Consider the following 20,640-nt stretch of genomic DNA (forward strand, 5'->3'; position numbering starts at 1 on the left):
TCTCACAATGACCAGTAAATACTGGACAGTCTTGACCCTGTGCTTCATCCTCACACACACACACACACGCTCACACATCCTCAACGGCGCTGTACTGCTGCTCTGCTTTCTACTTGACAAAGCTGTCCGTGACATGGAACTATGACAAAAAAGGAAAGCAAAAGGTGGCGGAATATGCTTCTACATTCATAAAAACTAATTCATTGATGTTACCGAGCTCAGCGTACACTGCACCCGGAATTGGACTCTCTGCTTTTTAAGCAAGGCATTCCATTCACTGCGCAAGTTTGCGTCATTCAAACAGGGTTCGCACGCGGCCCTAAAAGTCCCTAAAAACCCCTAAATTTTGGAAGGTGCATTTAGGGGCTCCTAAAAGTCCTTAAAATCCGCGAAAACCGGTCAAGCCCCTTAAATTAAAAAAAATCAAAGGGAGGACCTCTACCGCCAACATTCTCCCTAAAAAAATAAATTAATCTTTTATTTAAAAAAAAAAAAAAAATTGCGATCCGTCTGGCGTCCAAATCAGCCGGAAATTGTCAACGGAAGTCACCGTGTTGACAACTAGTCGCCATCTTGTCGATATTCCATTGTTTGTTTCCATGAGTAGGCATTTCTCTTCGTTACGACGTGGCCTAGTTCTTTCATCGATCCAACTTGTATCACGGGGAAGTGCATTTTTCAAGAAGTTTGGGTTGAAAGTAAGGAGTTTGGGAGCTGGGTTCGTCGAGATCCAAAAGATCGGCACATGTTTTACTCCCATCTGTGCAAGCAGAGTTACCAGCTTGAAAAGATGGGCGTAAAAGCGCTGGAATCGCACCGGCAAAACAGGAGACACACTGATTTGGCGAAGACTCTCTCATCTTCCGTTGGTATGAATCTGTTTCTAAAATATCAAGATATTGAAGCATCAACTTCAGGCAGTGGTACTAGCAGTGCATGCGCACTAGGGATCGCAAAAAAACGCTTACTTTCATAACTGGTTTTAACCGAACAGCTGTAGCAAAAAAACGGTACCATAATGGTGTTTACATAATTCACCCACGGGACCTCGAGTTGGGGTGTGGGGTTCCGCACAGACTGTTTTTGTTGTTGCTCTTCCGGAGTGACGAATTCACAGAGTTTCCCCCGTTATGCGAGTAGTGTTTTGATGTCTGCCAATAAAACAAGTTTACTCCCATACTTTTTAGAGTGTTTCCCCGATGCCATGTTTGATTTTTCTTTGATTTAACTGAATGTTCTTTTGAGTCCAACTTTACTCTAACAGCGAAACTTGAAAAAAGTGGAAATGATGTTGAAAAAATAGCGCAATGTGGAGTACCGGAACCGGAAGAAATGATTGGACATTTTAACCGATTGCGAAAGTCCGATTACGGTTTCGGTTTAAAAAAAAAAAAAAAAAGAAAACCGGTTATAACCGGTTGCGATCCCTAATGCGCACCTACAGTTATCCAGCCATAAGTCAGGCTTTATGAACGTAGTTCAATACACGAAAACGGACTCGTTAAAGGCAGAGATCGTGTGGACTTTAAAAGTGATCTGCAGCCTTTACAGTTACAAATCTTGTGAAAATAATTCGAAAGTGTTTGCAGTCATGTTCCCAGACAGTGACATTGCTAAAAACTACCACTGTGGGGAAAGGAAGACTTCGTACCTGGCTACATTTGGCATCGCTGCCCGCTTTTCAGCTCTACTGCCTCAAAGCCAAAAAAGCCAGAATAGAGACTGACATATCAACGCTTATTGAGAAGGCTGACAAGCTGTGTGAGGAGGCAGAAGAAAAGAGGAATCTGAGGTTTATCACCAAGGCCAATGCACGCAGAGGCAGAGCAAAGGACAAGAGAGCCACTTTTGGCACCTATGCAGCAACAAATAGAGGAGGCTCTTTGAAGATCTGAAGTGGGAGACCAAAATAGACTCCATCCACAAAAAGGCCTAGCAGGGGATGTACTTCCTGCGGCTTCTGATGGAGCTCTGCCTGCCAAATGAGCTGTTGAGACAGTTCTACACAGCAGTCATTGAATCGATTCTGTGTTCATTTGTCAGTGGGGTTTGGTGCTGCCACAGAGAAGGACAAAATCAAGACTGCAACAGAGTCAAGGCTGCCCAAAATATTAGCAGTACCCACCTACCCACTCCCGAGGACTTATATGCTGCCAGAATTACAGTGAAGAAAATGAGTATTTGAACACCCATATTGCAAGTTCTCCCACTTAGAAATCATGGAGGGGTCTGAAATTTTCCATCATAGGTTCATGTCCACTGTAAGAGAGATAATCTGAAAACAAAATCCAGAAATCACAATGTATGATTTTTTTTTTTTTTTTTTGTGTGTGTGTGTGATAGAGCTGCAAATAAGTATTTGAACACCTGAGAAAACCAATGTTAATATTTGTATAGGGTGGACAGGTGTCTTCATGCAGCTAACGACCTCACACAGGTGCATCTCATTGAGGATAATACATGGAGTGGAGGTGGACTTTTCAACAGGTCTTTCATGGTCAGAATTTTAGCTAATAGACAGGTGTTCAAATACTTATTTGCAGCTGTATCACACAAATAAATAGTGAAAAAATCATACATTGTTATTTCTGTATTTTTCTTTTGAGATTATCTCTCTCACAGTGGACATGCACCTACGATGAAAATTTCAGACCCCTTCATGATTTCTAAGTGGGGGAACTTGCAATATAGCAGGGTGTTCAAATACTTTTTTCACTGTAAGACAAAGACATGCAAAACCCTCTTGGACCGGCTGACATCCCTTCCCCCTCTTCTGCCAGACACACACACATACGTCCTGGTCACCACATATTCCAAGTCCTGCCATAAGGTAGGTGCTATTGAACAATACAAACTAAAGCAGTAGACATTCCAACAGCTTTCTCTCACTTGCCATCAACTTCTTTTAAACAATTGACTTAAAATGTCATTGTCACATGTTGCCAACTTTATCCATGTTGGGACACTTCTACATTCTTTCTCCACTCAGTTTTATCACTCTGCACTATTTGGATCCTGTTTGCGTAATATTGTATCTTGTTTTATTGTTTTTTGTTTTATTTTCCCGTTTGCTTTTTCTTTTTTTTGTGGGGGGGGTGTTATGAAAATTTGTTGACTTAAAGCTGTTTTCATTCCACAGGTTTGTGTGCAAGAACAATGGTGTTTTGTTTGAGAATCAGCTCCTACAAATTGGCATCAAGTCAGAATATCGTCAAAATCTTGGTGAGTGTTGTAGCTGCTTGAAAGTTTTATAGACTGTCATAACCTAGGTGGGGTCTGGTTCTCTTAACTGTGTAACACTCTTAGGGTAACAGTGCTGCACTAATCCCTCCCCCACCCCACAGTATCTGACAAACGCCACACCCCTCACTAACAAGCAACATTGCGATTTTCAAACATTGTGATAGTCACACAGTGCATATCCAGTTTCAACATACTAAACTAGAATTACAAATTTAGACAAGCCGACATTATTCGTTGTTGCATCATTGAGAGCATGACCTATTCGTAATTGAGCCTTTCTATAACAATGAATGTTATGGGTACAAGTTTTATTTTTTGGAATGTGCAAGTAATCAAAAAGACGTGAAACTTTTACTGAGTAGAAATGTTGCTAATTCAGCATCACTTCTGAATTCTCAGCAGTGTCTGGTCTGTGTGTGTTATGCCCAGTTGTTGGCAAATGAGGTATAGAGTTCGTGCACGTGACATCACCTTTTTCACTGCGCCATATTGCCGGTCAAACAAGCTGCTCAACATTGTGGGAGATGTTGAATCGGAGGATAATATTTACAATACCCAAGACCTGTTGTGCTGTTGGTTGTCAAAACAGACGAGACAGATATTCAAAGAGATCATTCTATGGAATACCAGCTGAAAAGACCATAAAAGATTGCTTGATTTCGGCAATTAAACGTGTTGGCTGGTGCCCAACCAACTACACATACCTCTGTAGTGATCACTTCATTTCAGGTAGGAATTATTCTTAAACTCACATTCCGAATTATATATAATGCCAAGTTGACTCATTTGAGATCAAAGTATTTGTATGCGTCCAGACTTTTATATGCTTTCAAACTCTTGTGCGTAAATCTCGACGACTTACTCACCAGATACATGTGTATATCCAGTTGACCAAGACAAGTGGAACCAAATTAACAGTCCAATTTCTTATCAGCGAAAACATGGACTTCAGCATTAAATATGGGTCCTCTGTGCGAAGTGTCTCTCATTTTTCCTCGTTCCTTCATTTATTATCGCCTTCTAAATGTTTTACGGTTTCGGACAAAACTCTGGGCGTCGTGCTATAAGACATTTTCGTTTCGTCTCAATGGACTTAGCATTGAACAATGCTTTGTTTGACCGACAATGTGACGAGTCACGTGATTTCGGTGACGTAGGTGCACGAGCTCTATAGTTAGATTCTTTCCAAAAAAATAAGTTATCATGGAAACATTTTCCATAATTCCATCTAAAAAAGTTGGTTTTGTAGATTATAGATTCAGGGCCCTTAATTTAAACAATTTCAAGTATTTATTTTTAGATAATTTGGGCTTCCATCTCATAAAACCCACAAAATCAGGAATTAAAAATATCTGAGTACTGTGAAGAAATCATTTTTTGGGTGGGATTTGGGTCACATTAAATCAATCGAGAATTTGTTACTGTCAAAAAGATATGCTGGTCTCCTATTTACAGTCGGTGTCTTGCTTTCTCCACGGTAGTCATGTCGATGCACACCCCATCGCGGGGGAAATACACTCAGCAACCCAACACCATCAATAGCTCGTAAGAGGCTGGTTGCGTGAAAAATAGATCTTGGGGCAAAAAATAGTGAACACCCCCGCTCTAAAACACTCTGGTAGACTATGGTGACCTTAAATTATAGAAAGCAGAGTTTACAAACACCTGCACTGGATATTGCACCCTAAATCACTAATGACTCTGGATATTTCACAATGGACCCCAAGAAGCTTGAGTTCTGTTTTTCACCAGTCTTTCCCCAAACCCTTGGACCTTGATTCCTGAATGGTAGGTACACATTACTTTAGAATAGAAAAGAATAGTCATTTATTATCATTATACATTGTATAACAAGATAGGATAACTTGTCGTGTATCAGTGCATAAAAAAGTACAAGGTAAAAATAAATACATCAAAATAAATAAAGATATGTAATTTGGAATGCATAAAACAGTCAGTCACTCACATTTGACGAGCGTGACGGCGCTCGCGCGCCTTCGCGCTCCAAATCTGCACAGTCGAGCCCGAAAAATCACACGCCGAAAATTTGTTACGAGTAGAAAAATAGATATTGAAAGACGCTTATTTTGTGTAGTCTTGACATTAATTTACGTATTTATTTCATAGGCGTTAACTAAACAAGCGTCCTCCTTAATAATCGGTATTGACCCGGAAACAGGAAATGCAAGTTAACCGTACTGAGCATTTCTGGAAGTGATGCCAATCGCGGATGTTCAGAGCTTGTTCATGTACTGCGAGCACATTTCCATTGAAAGTCATCAACATAATGAGCCATGTCAAAGGAAATTCAGTTACACCAGGGGTGCTCAATGCGTCAATCGCAAGGCAGTTTTGGTTGATCAGGTGATGGCGTGTCCAAAAAAAAAGACGTTAGACTGTCATCCACCTCGTCGCTTGAGTCAGGTGTGGCCAATATGTCGAGCACACGCACATAAAGGAGTGTTCGAGCAAGCCAGCTTCTTATTTACGGCTGTCGCGGCAATGTACGCGTGGGCCCCACCCCTCCTCCCCGCCCCGGTAACTATAATAAGTATGAGATTGTGATTTACAAATCACAAAGTTCTAACGGTCATTTTCCTGTGGTACACTTTATCTTTAAGTTGAAAACTTTTCCCCATTACATACTTTAGGACAGTGATTTTCAACCACTGTGCCGCGGCACACTAGTGTGCCGTGAGAGATCGTCAGGTGTGCCGTGAGAAATTATCCAATATCACTTTTTTTTTTTAAATTAACATTTATTAATAATTTTCTGCAAATATTATGTCATTGTCCAGTGTCCGTGCTGTGAAGGCTGGCAGAGTAATGTAGTATTTGTCCGTGTGGCAACACGTAGCTGATTGCCTCGTTCCTCCAAGAGATTTAGTGATGTACTTGAGAGGCCGTGGTGACAGTCATGGAGAAGTTTTTAAAAAGGACAACTGCAAACTCCGAACTGGGCCCTGGACAAGATTCTGACTCGGATGAAGGCCCTAGTATCAGTGGTGGGAAAAAGAAATGGAAGACGGTGAGCTCAAGGCAATATAGTGAAAGCTATCTTTCGTTTGGATTTACTTTCACCGGGGATGAGACGACACCTATTCCGTTATGCCTGGTTGTGGCGAGAAGCTTAAACGCCATCTCCAAACGACACACCCGTCACTTCAAAACAAGCCGATAGACTATTTTGTTCGCCTGCGTGTAAACACAGAGAAACATGCAACGTTTATGAGAAAAACCACAAAGGTAAATGAGAACGCGCTCAAAGCTAGTTACCTAGTCGCCGAACTTGTTGCTAAATCAAAAAAGCTGCACACTGTGGCAGAGACATTAATACTACCTGCCTGTAAAGCCATTGTCAACGAGATGCTCGGCCCTGATGTGGTTAAAGACAAAGCTAAAGTCCCGCTCCCTGATAACACAATTGCCAGGCGTATTGATGACATGTCTACAGACATCGAAAGCCATGTTTTGGAAAAGATACGCATCAGTAGGAAATTTGGGTTCCAAGTTGACGAGTCTACGGATATTAGTGGACATTCTCAGCTCTTGGCCAATGTGCGTTTTGTGGATGGAGATGCCATTAGAGAAAACTTCCTATTTTCCAAGGCACTGCCAGAAAAAACAACTGGAGAGGAAATTTTTCAGCTCACATCGGAGTATCTTGACCAGGGAGGACTTACGTGGGAATACTGCACAAGTGTGTGCACTGATGGAGCTGCAGCCATGGTCGGGCGCACCAAAGGCTTTGTGAGTAGAGTGAAGGAAAAAAACCCCAGATCAGATTGTTACGCACTGTTTTTTTGCACCGTGAGGCCCTCGTTGCTAAGACTTTATCAGCAGAACTGGTTCCTGTGTTGGACGATGTGGTGCGCATAGTGAACTTTGTAAAGACACGACCTCTGAAAAGCCGTATATTCGCATCTCTGTGTGAGGAAATGGGAGCGGAGCATAAAGCCTTATTGCTCCATACGGAGGTCCGATGCTTGTCGCGAGGCAAGGTGCTGACCCGTGTGTATGAGCTGCGAGAGGAACTTTAAAATTTTTCTGACAAATAAGAGGTCTGATTACTCAAATCTGTTTGCAAGTGATGAGTGGTGCGCAAAGCTGGCATACCTGGCTGATATATTTCATCATCTTAATGAACTGAACACAAGGATGCAGGGCCGAAATGAAAACGTGCTTACAAGCACAGATAAAATAAATGGATTCCGTTTAAAGGTGCACCTCTGGCAACAACATGTGCAACGTGCCAACCTGGAGATGTTCCCACTCACAGTCAAACGGCAATGCAACACTGCTGCACTGTCTGAGGTAATAGGTGAACATTTGAAAAGTCTTGAGGAGAAGTTGTCATTTTATTTCTCTTCAGCCTCCACTGAATGCTTTGACTGGGTTAGGGACCCATACAGCTCTGCATCAGTTGTTGGAAAGGACATGACTTTACAAGAGCAGGAGGAACTAACTGAACTGAAACAGGATCGTGGTTTAAAACTAAGATTTGCTGATCTTCCTTTGGACAGTTTTTGGTTGACTGCTGCCAAGGAGTTCCCCATTCTGGCCAACAAAGCTGTTCTGACATTGCTCCCATTTTCCACAACATATCTGTGTGAGCTGAGCTTTTCAAGCCTAAATGCTATAAAAACTAAAAACAGAGAGAGACTGAGAGCTGTTGAAGAAGAGCTTCCTGTGTGTCTTTCTTCTATTCCTGCCAGGATATCGGCTTTGTGTTCATCTAAACAGTCCCAGGTTTCACACTGACTGAGTATAAATAAATTGAGAAATTATATTGTAATTAAATATACTATACAGAGTGTCATTTTGTAACATTTTTGGTTAGTGGTGTGCCACAAAATCTTTCCAATGTAAAAAATGTGCCGTGGCTCAAAAAAGGTTGAAAAACACTGCTTTAGGAAGATATAGATCATTTACTGCTAGCTTTCATCAATGGATTGACAATAGCCGTAAATTACGATAGATTATAACAAAACGTCACGATTGCCGACAGGAATGTTTGACCAAGTTTGTCAGATAAAGAATTTTTATTGATGAAAATGTTTTAAATACCGTTTTATATCATGTTCTTCTAATATCAGTTGAAATTGGAAATTATCATTTCTGAGTTTGAATTTTTTTTCCTATTTTAGTTATGTATTTATTTTTTAATTTAGTCATGTTATATTAATCCAGTACATTATTTTGAGGTCTTGAGATTCCACCCCTAATCACACCCGCAACTTTATCTGCAAGTATGACTGACCACACCTGTACATTTTTCAAATGTGAGTGACTGCATAAAATGCATTGCACAAGATAATGAAATCAGCTTGCCTTCACATACTGATAAATAGCACAGTTGGGTAAAGATTAGAGTTCAGGGTGGTGATGGCTCTGTCTGTTGGTCCTTGCTTTTGTGCTCCTGAACCGCCTTCCAGATGGCAGGAGCTCAAACAGTTGAGAACTGGGGTGTGTAGTGTCCTTAATATTAATCCGAGCTCAGGTGAGGCACTGAGAGGACTTAATGCCTGCCACGGAGGGGGGAAGGGAGCTAATGATCTTCTGTGCTGCTTTACATCTCCTCTGAAGCTTTTCTCTGCCTGTGGATAGAGCATGGTTAAGATGGCAACGCGCACTAGTGCAGCAGTTCTTAGCTCTCCAGCTTGGTGCTTTTTCTTTATTTCGACGTTACTTGTGGATTTCTGTAAAGCCACAGTCACATATAGCTTCCAGAACCTGATTAATCTAGAACTGAAGTACAATTTATCAACAACACTAATATCAAAAGGAAAACAATATTCTGGAGGACATCGTGAGACCACTGGGATCTCATGCAACCACAAGTCTCCTGCTAGTTTACCTGATTCCGCCCCCCTCCGGCTCTTAAAGGGGTAAACTCATAATTACAAACACCACGAGTGGTTTAGTTTGCAACACTGTCCGGGCTACGTAGAGCAAAGAGAGTTAGACATCATGCTTGTGTTGTGAATAATGGAAGAAAAGTGGTGAAACTGGATGAGATTTTTTTATTTTTATTTATTTTTTTTTTTTTTGCGTAAAAAAGGTCTGGTCTGAAGCCAAAGTAGAAAGTACAGGATGGGATAGTGTCTGTTAAAATTCCACCTTGGCACAGCCTGATCGAGGATGAAAGCACAGACCGTAGTGCATAAATAGCTAATCCAAGGTGTGATTGTGAGTTCAACCGTTGTTCGTCTTTCTCTGCCCTGCGATTGGCTGGCAACCAGTTCAGGGTGTACCCCCCCCTCCTGCTCGTTGACAGCTGGGATAGGCTCCAGCACCCCCCGCGATCTTTGTGAGGATAAGCGGCTAAGAAAATTGATGGATGGATGTATTTTAAATATAGGAGGCAACATAACATTAAGCTTAAAACTGTTTGGGAGCGTCATTCAGCTTTCAACATGCATTGCTAAAGATATTCTGCAAGCAATAATTCAGTTTTCCGCCAAGAAAAACAGACAGGGATATCATTGTGGGTTGAAAAAAAAAAAATGAAACAAAGTTGCAAGCGACCTTTCAAATTTATAGTTCATAGTTGGCTTGGTTTAGTGACCAATGAATTTTTTTGATTGACACATTCATTGTAAATTTGCAAAAACACAAAAATGTTTTTAAAAATATTCTGATGGGAATGTAAATGCTGTAATCTGAATCTTTGAATGAGCCATGTAACTTCAATGGATGACGCTGATCTGACCACAGTGCATACGTCTGTTGCTCACAGTGGTCAAAGGGGTGGGGCAGTGATAGCGGATCTGTGCTTGAATTTATTGAACTTCATCACTGAGAAATTCTGTTTACATCACGGGGGGATGAAAATGATGATGCTCTCAAATCGTTTTAAGGTTAATGTAATATTGCCTCCTATATTTAAAATGCAGAATTAGCTTTTCGTGCACTGTATTGTCTCTTCTTTCATCTTGGATCAGGCTGTGCCAACGTGGAATTTTAAAATTACACACCATCTCATCCTCCACTTTCTACGTTGGCTTCAGACCTTTCCCACTTGGAAAAGAGAAAATCTCACCCAGTTTAACCACTTTTACTTCGATTATTCACATACTCCAACAGTCATTCCATCTGAAAACAACAGACTTTTTTAACTTTCCCCATTAATATCGAAAGTAATCATATGCACTTGGCCAGCCGGTACCTGGACGCTGTCATTATAAAACACATTGATGGGCTGCGTAAATACTGTAACATTTGTAATTGAGTGTACGTCTTTAAAGAGGTTGGGGGGTGTAAGGTAAAGTAGGAACCAGAGACTCTTCTGAACATGCCTGGTGGAAGTGTGGAAAGTTCTCCTCTTGAAGCGCTCTGCCCGAAGTGTGTCAGACTGCAGGTCGATAGCTTTCATCAGAACATCACTTGGTGCATTATCCACACTGCAGTTCAAGGTAGAAGAAACTTCTTGCATTTCACTCTCAGCTGTTTTGAAATTGCCTTGTAGCTGTCCATGCAATACTAACATTGAGTACTTGTGGAGGTGATCAGATAATCTTGTTGCTTCCTTTATTGTTGGCAAGTGGGTGAGAACAAACAGGCCCTTGCATTGCAGTTTGACATTTAGTTAACTCAACAGTGCGCTCATATCCACAAAACAGCCAATGTCTGTCATCCAGTCTTCATCTGAAAGCTGTGGGATTTCTTGTCGTATCTTCACACAGAAATACTGAATTTGGTCTCTCGGGTCCCAGATGGCTTTTCACTGAACCACCTGATGGCACAGTGATAGTTTGTCACGATATTCTGTTTCATTTTTATCCAAAAATTGCAACAAACTGTTATTTAATGTTGTTCTAGTTACAGCATCAGCTAAGGTTAATTTTTAACACTGATTTACACAACACTTCCTGACATATTATACAATGTAATAATTTCTGTACAGGGTTCATTTGTCACTTTAACGTGCATTCTCTTTAAAAGTCCAATATATTTCTCAGTCAGATTGAGAACTGGCTGTTGTCACGCCAGCCTGCTTGTCCCATTTCAGTCCTAACTTGTCAAAACCTCTATACAAGTCCCTCCCGGTGGTGGTCCCTTTCATTGATCGCATGGCTGCTAGCTCGTTCGTGATTTGAAAGTCTGCAGTTAACCCACGTAAGAGGTTGAGCAGCTGGACATGGTCACATACATCACAGCTGTCATCCAACGCCAGAGAAAATTAGCCAAAATTGGCTGCTCTGTTCTTCAGCTGAAGCTCCAAGTTTCCAGCGATGTCCTCAACCCACCTCGTTACAGTGCATCAGGAGCGTGGTACATTCTCAATTCTTCCCCTTTTCTCTGGGCATATCAGCGCAGTGTCCAATATGCACTCTCTCATAAATTCTCCATCAGAAAACGCCCTATCTTTTTTGAAGAAATGACTCCTCTTGTCCTCAGGGCTGCATCTGTGTGTGTGCAATGTTTTGTAAAAAAAAAATCCTGGTGGGTTTCTCAGTTTTGTTAGCAACGCATCAGGCTAGCTTCTGCGCTCTTCATCTGACAGATTTCTGTATTTATGCTCGTTTGGTCATGTATTGACGATTCCAATTGAAGTCTTTTAACACAGCAACCTGCATGCTACAAATTAAGCACACGGCTCTACCTTTGAGTTATGTAAAGATGTACTTGGCAGTCCATGTCTTTTTGAAAACATGGCATTTAACTTTTTTCTTGCCATGACATCTTGAGGGAAACCTAGCTCGCATCTCTTGTTGCCGTTTACCTACACTCACTGCTCACACTTCCACTTACGTCCACATGGAAGTAAATATGAAGGTAACGCTTTTCAAAATAAAAGCAGCACAATTGTATTGCAAGCACAGCATACATTTTTTTCACAATTTATTTTCTAATTTGTGATTGGCCTTGCACGGGCCAGACAAGGTCAAGCATCAGGGCAGATGTGGCCCCGCCGTAGAATGTTTTTTCACCACATATGATTCTGACGTATATGGCTTTTTGTGACTCCCGCCATGGAAATCCTCTTGAGGGATTTGTTTTGGAGAAGAAGCAGGAAGTGACGTTGTCAGCAGGAGAGTCTCATGTGTTTATACTACTTTTACCTGCTGGAAGTAGCTTTTTGTTCCTTCGTGTTATCCAAAATTCCAGCTCGTTTTGTTGCTCGTTATTGTTTGAACACTCGGGATTATGTTACTCTTCATACTTTTCAAAAAGACCCGGTTTGTCGTGAGAAATGTATTGCACAGGTGCAAAGGACGAGAGCTTCGTGTCCGGGGTGGCTCATCGCGGCGCCATCAGGGTGGCTCATACATACTGTTGGGGAGTCTGTTGTTAGTTAGACTTGATCCGCATATCATCTAAACATGGCTCGAAACGATAGTGTAATATTGCCCCGGTCACTTAACTTGATAGTGAGACGTTCTCTTCTTCGAAAAGAGCTTCTGTGTCCCATCGCCAGGGCCACTACGTGTTTTCAATGACATATGTCCCGGTGTAACATCTGCTGATGACATTACAGGCAATATGGCTACCACTTGGATGTCGAATGAGACTTCTGCAACTTTGCGCATGGATGACACACTCTGCGCTCTCATTTATTTTTTTCATATAGACATTGAAGTGCATAATGTTATATGTATTTTTCATTACAATATCTATTTTGCAATGTATATAGGGATGTCAGTGGGGCTTTAAGAACACTTTGTGAAACGTACAAGTGCTTTGAGTTTAGTACAAAAGTGTGTAACAGTGTGCAATTTTTGGGCTGTGTTTTGTTCTCAGAATTATATATTTTTTTAAATTCCTGATGTCATGGGTTTTATGAGCAATTTATGTAAAATTAAATACTTGCTTAAATTGTTGGTCCTTAATCTATGAAAGGTTAACTTTGCAATTGTGTGTGTGTGTGTGTGTGTGGTGTGTGTGTGTGTGTTGTGTGTGTGTGTGTGTGTGTGTGTGTGTTGTGTGTGTGTGTGTTTCCTGTTTCGCTGTTAGATCAAACAGAATGGGAAAACCTGCACTTCCTCTATCCCACAACAGTTTTACTGTCAACAGTGGAGTTTTCAAGCTTCCTCTGTGATTTACTTGGTATTTTAATTGAAGTTTGAGGATCAGAGTCGATCAGTCGGAACAGAGCAGAATTTCTAGAGGGGTGAGAGATAAAGCACGAATTTTAAAGAGAATGAAAAGTAAATTATTCCTTATCTACAACAAAGATAAAATATGGATGTTGCATTAGATGGGTGCCACGGTGGAGTAGCTGGAAAGCGTTGGCCTCACAGTTCTGAGGGGCTGGGTTAAATCCCAGCCCTCCCTGTGTGGAGTTTGCATGTTCTCCCCTTATCTGCATGGGAATTCTCCAGATACTCCGGTTTCCTCTCATATCCCAAAAACATACAACATTAATTTGACACACTAAAGTATCCCTAGGTGTGATTGTGAGTGCGGTTGTTTATCTCTATGTGCCCTGCGATTGGTTGGCAACCAGTTCAGGTTGTACCCTGCCTCCTGCCCGTTGACAGCTGGGATAGGCTCCAGCACTCCCGCAACTCTTGTGAGGATAAGCGGCTAAGAAGATGGATAGATGGATGGATGGTTGTTGCATTAGGCTGTCGTGCTACACCCTGTGATGGAAGGACAGGACAAAATTGCATAGGACGAGGACAGGAAAAGTAAAATGCAAGACAAGGATTGTGAATCAAGCTATATAACTGAAATGTAGTGGGACTAAGTCAATCATAGAAATCTATAGAACAAGATTATAAATGGAGGAGGGGATACATAAGTAGTTCACGTACACACAAGTTATTTGTTGCAGTAAGTGAGTAGTCCCATACCTAGGCAAAGAATCCCAGGAGTGTGTGCCTACAGATTCATGCAAAAAAATTTACACCATTTTACATGCAAAGAGACTGACAGAGCACAGACAGAAATATCGTATAATTACTGTCTGTTATGTGGAGGCTAAGAACCCACCTAGTCAATCAAGGACAGAACCAGGCCTAGGTGTCCACCCAAGAACAACCCAGTGGACGGGACACATCTCACGCTGGGGGACCCAGGGTGGTCCGCAGGACAGGCCTCTCCCAATCCCCCAGACAGCTGGGGACCTGGTGGTGGCCGCAAGGACCCATTGCCAGCCACCCCTTCTCTACCATCGCACCAAACGCACTGCCACCCTCCTCCCCTATGAAATCAGGAAGCTCCCCCACAACCAGCAGGGCCCGCGATGCTGTCAGTTCCAGCCTAGCCCGAGGACTGGAGAATGTCCCTTATTTATTGGAAAAAGTGGGCAGATAGGGGCACCTGACAAGAGAACATTGAGGGCGGAAACCCAGGTAGGAGCCACAGGGCACGAGAGGGGAGCCCCCACGCCAAGAAGCCATCCACTCCGGGGTGGGGGAGTCTAGCCTCAGGAGCACAGCCATGTAACTAAGTGTAAAGTTTAACTTTTCAAATAGAATTACTAAAATAAACTTCCATGATATTCAAATTTTTGGGAAAGGGTCTTACTTTTTCTTCCAGACTTGGATATTCTGCCAAAACTTAAGCAAAACTTTTCAAGCCCAAGATAACAGGTTGGCAGCAACAGGGTGTTCTCACTATGAGTGTGCCTGCAAATGTGTGACATTGACAAACACTCCTTTTCTCTCAAATCGCACATTTTTTCCCTGGATCGTTTTATTCATCTGTTCTGACAATTTCAATACAAATATAAAACTAAAATTGTTGCAAAATGTTGCATAGCTCCACTTTAAGGTGCTAGTTATATATGACAATAAAAGAGGTGACTTGGTTTCTTGACTAACCCTGCTTTGTGTTAATAAACAAACTGTCTTTCCCATAGGGAGAATGTACTTGTTCTATGGCAACAAGACATCAGTGCAATTTGCCAGCTTCACCACTACAGTCAGCTGTCCTGGAGAGCTCCAGTCTCATATCCTTTCAGTTGTCTTGACTGTCGAGAAAGAGCTTTTGCTTTTGGCAGAATACATTTGAACCAGCATGATATTTCTGCCATTGCTAACGATCATCATATTGCGTTGAGGTGAAAATGTGGTATTTTTCCAAGTGTAGAGTTGTTTTCTCGTGTTTTTTTTTTTTTTTAACAAATAAAAATGTAGTCTGGCTTCCATTTAGGCGTTAGCACCGGTGTTCCATATGTTTAATGGTCCTTGACACCAAACCACAGCTTAATGTTCAAACCAAACCAGTGGAACCACTGGTAGAGGGAGGAGCCCAGATCCAGCAGGTCCTCAACATCGAGTGTCTGACGGACTTTTCCGACGCGCCACTACTCAACATCAAGTTCAGGTGAGCTGAAAGTCAAATAAAAATTAGAATTCTGAATAACATAATGTCAGAACAGTAAAGTGGTCTCATGATCTATGATTGCAATACTTTGCAATGAAGAATTGACCTGCAATTTGGGACTCTTGCAAAGCAATTGCCATTGATATCTATCATGTTGGATTGCCATCATACTTGTATCTCAATGTACAGTTTTAAGTAACAGGTAAATATTAATTGCCATACAGGTATAAACTGATACAATTAGATTTAAAACAAAACACCTGTAAGTCTCAACATTGGGAGTAATAAATATAGTCACCACCAAGTTGTTGTACTTAAAGAATGAAATAACTAAAATAGAAACGTTTTTTCAGAACATATATGGAATTGGTGGAATTTTGACCAAATTTGCTGGTTTGAAATCAAAATAGGCCATTGGTGTGGGACGTAATGATTGCAGAGTTTTTCTTGTGTATTCTGTCTGTGACCTCGGGACCTGATAAGTCACAGAAGTTCAGGGCACCAGAGAGAACACTTCTGCCGCTTCTGCTGTTCAGAAGTGATGGTCCTATGGCTCTGTTGAAGTGATTAAAAATTGCTTGCTATTTTTTTTTTTTTAATTAATTATTGCTTAACTATTTTGTGCGTGAGACGAAAACTTGACTTCTGCTTTGGCTACTGCTTGTAGTGACGTTTAAATCTAGTTCACCAATCAAACAAGTCACGACCTCATACAACGTCTTCCATTGGGCTTCCTTGGCATAGTTATTAACACTAGATAAGCCCACCCATCTGAATGTCATGCTTACGCATGGCCAAGTTGGCTGTCATTACCATGAAGACAACGGCGTTCTACTCGTGTTTAAATTTAGATTAACAAAAACGACAGCGTTCATGTTTTGTTATATTTGTCTGGTACTGTTTGTGCAAAGATATTTCAGCTCACTGATCAGAATCAGAGAATAAGAATCTGCTTGAATGGCCATGTATGCAACAACACACAAGGAATTTGTCTCCGGCAGTGGGTGCCGCCCTAATACAGCCCTATGGGGGCAAAAGCCAGTCCAATCTTTGGGTTGGTCCCAAGCCTGGATAAATGCAGTGGGTTGCGTCAGGAAGGGAATCTATTGTAAAACTGTGCCAAACAAATATGAGCGTTCATTTAAAGAATACCATACTGGATCGGTCGTGGCTCGGGTTAATAACGCTGGCCCCCAGCATCGTTAACCTGCAGGTCGTCGGTGGAAATTCAACTACTGTGGGTTGAAGACAAAGAAGAAGAGGAAAGTGGATTTGTCGGCAGTAGATGAGGAATGCACAGAGCCTACATCTGAGCGTAGGGACTTTGAATGTTGGAACTATGGCAGAAAAAGCTCAGGAGTTGGTTGACATGATGATTAGGAGAAAGGTTGATATATTGTGCATTCAAGAGAGCAGGGGTAAAGGTAGTAAGGCCAGAAGTTTAGAGGCAGGGGTTTAAATTATTTTACCATGGAATGGATGGGAAGAGAAATACAGTCATGGTTATTTTAAAAGAGGTGGCTTAGAATGTCTTGGAGTTGAAAAGAATATCAGATCGAGTGATGAGGCGGAATGTTGAAATTGAGGGTGTTATGTATAATGTGATTGGACTGGTTCCAGTCCCCGACCTGGTGTCAGCGAAAGAGAAGGCTCCAGCAAACTTACATAAATATAAATAAAGCCTGCTGAATTTGGACCCAATGTTGTGAATACTCCATTTGGGACGCCCCTGGTGACGACTTCAGTGGACTGAGAATCATTCTGTGAAATCTTAGCACTCAAATTGAAGCCGTATTTAATTTGCATTTGAAGCAGCATGGACTTGCTTAGCCTAGCCCCGCTTGCTAACAACAAGATGTATGAGTAATCAAATACTTACCGAGGAGGAAAACATCAATCGCTAGTACCTACACGACCAGCAAAACCTTCATATCATATACAACAAGGTCCGTGAGTACTCGTAGTGAGGAAGTTGGAAAAGTTGAAAGGCCAAGTTAAACTTGCCCCTCGGCCCAGACTACCTTTGCTTAGTTGGCTTACAACGGGACGCGTTTGTGATCAAACCGTTAATGTTGAAGAGAACGTGAGTAACTGCATAATCTTGTTCAACCAACACAATTTGTACAACGAGGACCGTGAGGATGACTCAACCTGCAACTACTGGTGTGAGAACCATTGGTTTGAATCTCTTTCATCCCCATATCCTTTAAATCTACACATCCTTTACATTTTTCTTTTTTATACTCGAACCTTCTTACCCACCTACCCTTTTAACTTTAACATAGACTAGGTTGTACGTGTATTGTGTGACTCATGTGTTGATTTTGTTTGACTGCTTCTCTTTGGACTTGAACATATATTAAGTTGTATGTGAATTGTGTATCTTATGTGTAGACTTTGTTTATTTGATTGCTTTTTTTGACTATCTGCAGCCCTTTGGGGGAACAATATTGTGCGACCTCTATGCCAGTCCCAAGCCCAGATAAATGCAGTGGGTTGCGTCAGGAAGGGCATCCGGCGTAAAACTATGCCAAACGTACATGAGTGTTCATCAAACGAATTCCATAATGAGCCGAATGGGCACGGGCTTAATACGCTCGCCCCCGGCACTGTTAATCTGCAAGGTGTAGGGTGAAATTCAGATAATGTAGGTCGAAGGCAAAAAAGAGGAGGAAAAGCGACTTAGTCCACCAACCCGACAGCTGTGTCTAGGGACTTTGAATGTTGGGACTATGGCAGGAAAATCTCGGGAGTTAGTTGACATGATGATTAGGAGAAAGGTTGATATATTGTGCATCCTAGAGAGGAAATGGAAAGGGAGTAAGGCTAGAAGCTTAGGAGCAGAGTTTAAATTATTTTACCATGGAGTAGATGGGAAGAGAAATGGAGTAGGCGTTATTTCAAAGGAAGAGCTGGCTATGAATGTCTTGGAGGTGAAAAGAGTATCAGATTGAGTGATGAGGATGAAATTTTAGGGTATTATGTATAATGTGATTAGCGGCTATGCCCCACACGTTGAATGTGACCTCGAGTTGAAATAGAAATTCTGGAAGGAACTAGAAGAAGTAGTCCTGAGCATCCCAGTAAGAGAGAGAGTTGTGATTGGTGCAGATTTTAACGGACATGTTGGTGAAGGAAACAGAGGCGATGAAGAAGTGATGGGTAAGTACGGCATCCAGCAAAGGGACTTTGAGGGTCAGATGGTGGTGGACTTAGGATGATGGTGTCTAGGACGACTCAGGTGGTGGGTAGGAAGATTAAGAAGAACCATGTGATGGAAGCTGAGAAAGGAAGAATGTAGTGCTGCCGTTTGGAAAGAGGTGATACAGGCTCTTGGTGAACAGGAGGAGGTCCCAGAAGACTGGACTACTACAGCCAAGGTGATCAGACGGACAGACAGGCAGGAGAGTACTTGGTGTGTCTTCTGGTAGGAAAGGGGAGGAGACTTGGTAGTGGAACCCCAAAATACAGGAAGTTGTACAAGGGAAGAGGTTAGCAAAAAAGAAGTGGGACACTGAGACGACTGAGGAAAGGCGAAAGGAGTACATTGAGATGCGACGTAGGGCAAAAGTAGAGGTGGCGAAGGCTAACGACGTACACCAGATCAGATACGAAAGGAAAGAAGGATTTCTACAGGTTGGCTAGACAGAGGGATAGAGATCGAAAGGATGTGCAGCAAGTAAAGATGATTAAGGATAGCGATGGAAATATGTTGACTGATGCCAGTAGTGTGCTCAGTAGATGGAATGAGTACTTTGAGAAGTTAATGAATGAAGAAAATGGGAGAGAAGGAAGAGCAGAAGAGGCGAGTGTGAATGACCAGGAAGTTGCAATGATTAAGGGGGATGAAAAATGAAAAGACAGTTGGTCCTGATGACATGCCGGTGGAGGTATGGAAGCAATTTGGAGAGGTGGCTTTGGAGTTTTTGACCAACTTTATTAATAGAATACTCGTGGGAGAGAAAATTCCAGAAGAATGGAGGAAAAGTGTACTAGCTTCCGTTTTTTAAGAACAAAGGCGATGTTCGGAACTGTGGAAACTACAGAGGAATAAAGATGATGGGCTACACAATGAAGTCATGGGAAAGAGTAGTGGAGGGTAGACTCGGGACAGAAGTATCTGCAAGCAAGGGTATGGTTTCATGCCTAAAAAGAGTACCACATATGCACTATTTGCCTTGGAGATGCTTGTGGAAAACTACAGAGAAGGTCAGAAGGAGCTACATTGTATCTTTGTAGACCTAGAGAAAGCCTATGACAGAGTACCAAGTGAGGAACTGTGGTACTGAATGCGCACGTCTGGTGTGGCGGAGAAATATGTAATATTTATTTATAATATACAGCGGTGAGATATGCCGTTGGTGTGTGAGAAGAATTTAACGTGGAGGTGGGACTGCATCAGGGTTCCGCGATGAGCCCCTTCCTGTTTGCGGCAGTGATGGAAAGGGTGACAGACGAGACAGACTGGAATCCCCTGAGACCATGATGTTCACAGATGATATTGTGATCTGCAGTGAAAGCAGGGAACAGGTGGAGGAACAATTACAAAGATAGAGGTATGCACTGGAAAGGAGGGGAATAAAGATTAGCTGAAGAAAAACAGAATATATGTGCGTGAATGAGAGGGATGGAAGAGTGAAGCTCCAGGGAGAAGAGATAGCGAGGGTGGACGACTTTAAATACTTGGTCAACACTACAGATCAATGGAGAGTGTGGTAAGGAAGTGAAGAAACGGGTCCAAGCAGGCTGGGACAGTTGGCAGAAGGTGTCTGGTGTTCTATGTGACAGAAGAGTATCTGCTCGGATGAACGGCAACGTTTATGAAACAGTGGTGAGGCCCGCCATGATGTACGGATTAGCGATGGTGGCTCTGAAGAACCAACAGGAGAACTGGAGGTGGCAGAAATGAAGATGCTGAGGTTCTCTTTTGGTTTGAATAGGTTGGATAGGATTAGAAATGAGCTCATTAGAGGGACAGCCAAAATTGGATGTTTTGGAGACAAGGTTAGCGAGAGCAGACTTTGATGGTTTGGACATGTTCAGAGGCGAGAGAGTGAGTATGTTGGTAGAAGGGTGCTGAGGATGGAGCTGCCAGGCAAAGGAGCGAGAGGAAGACCAAAG

At 42.1% G+C, this 20,640-nt stretch overlaps 1 protein-coding gene across 1 annotated transcript in view; it reads left to right on the forward strand.

Moving 5' to 3' along the window:
• ap2a1 (adaptor related protein complex 2 subunit alpha 1) overlaps nt 1–20,640 on the forward strand; it is a 115,193-nt gene that overhangs the window by 86,621 nt on the left and 7,932 nt on the right. Inside the window, exons 17-19 of the mRNA XM_061845086.1 lie at nt 3,140–3,222; nt 15,053–15,142; nt 15,396–15,519. Of these exons, the coding sequence (XP_061701070.1) occupies nt 3,140–3,222; nt 15,053–15,142; nt 15,396–15,519 (297 nt within the window). The remainder of the gene's footprint in view (nt 1–3,139; nt 3,223–15,052; nt 15,143–15,395; nt 15,520–20,640) is intronic.

Source organism: Syngnathoides biaculeatus, chromosome 16, assembly GCF_019802595.1.
Source record: "Syngnathoides biaculeatus isolate LvHL_M chromosome 16, ASM1980259v1, whole genome shotgun sequence".
Lineage (NCBI taxonomy): Eukaryota > Metazoa > Chordata > Actinopteri > Syngnathiformes > Syngnathidae > Syngnathoides > Syngnathoides biaculeatus.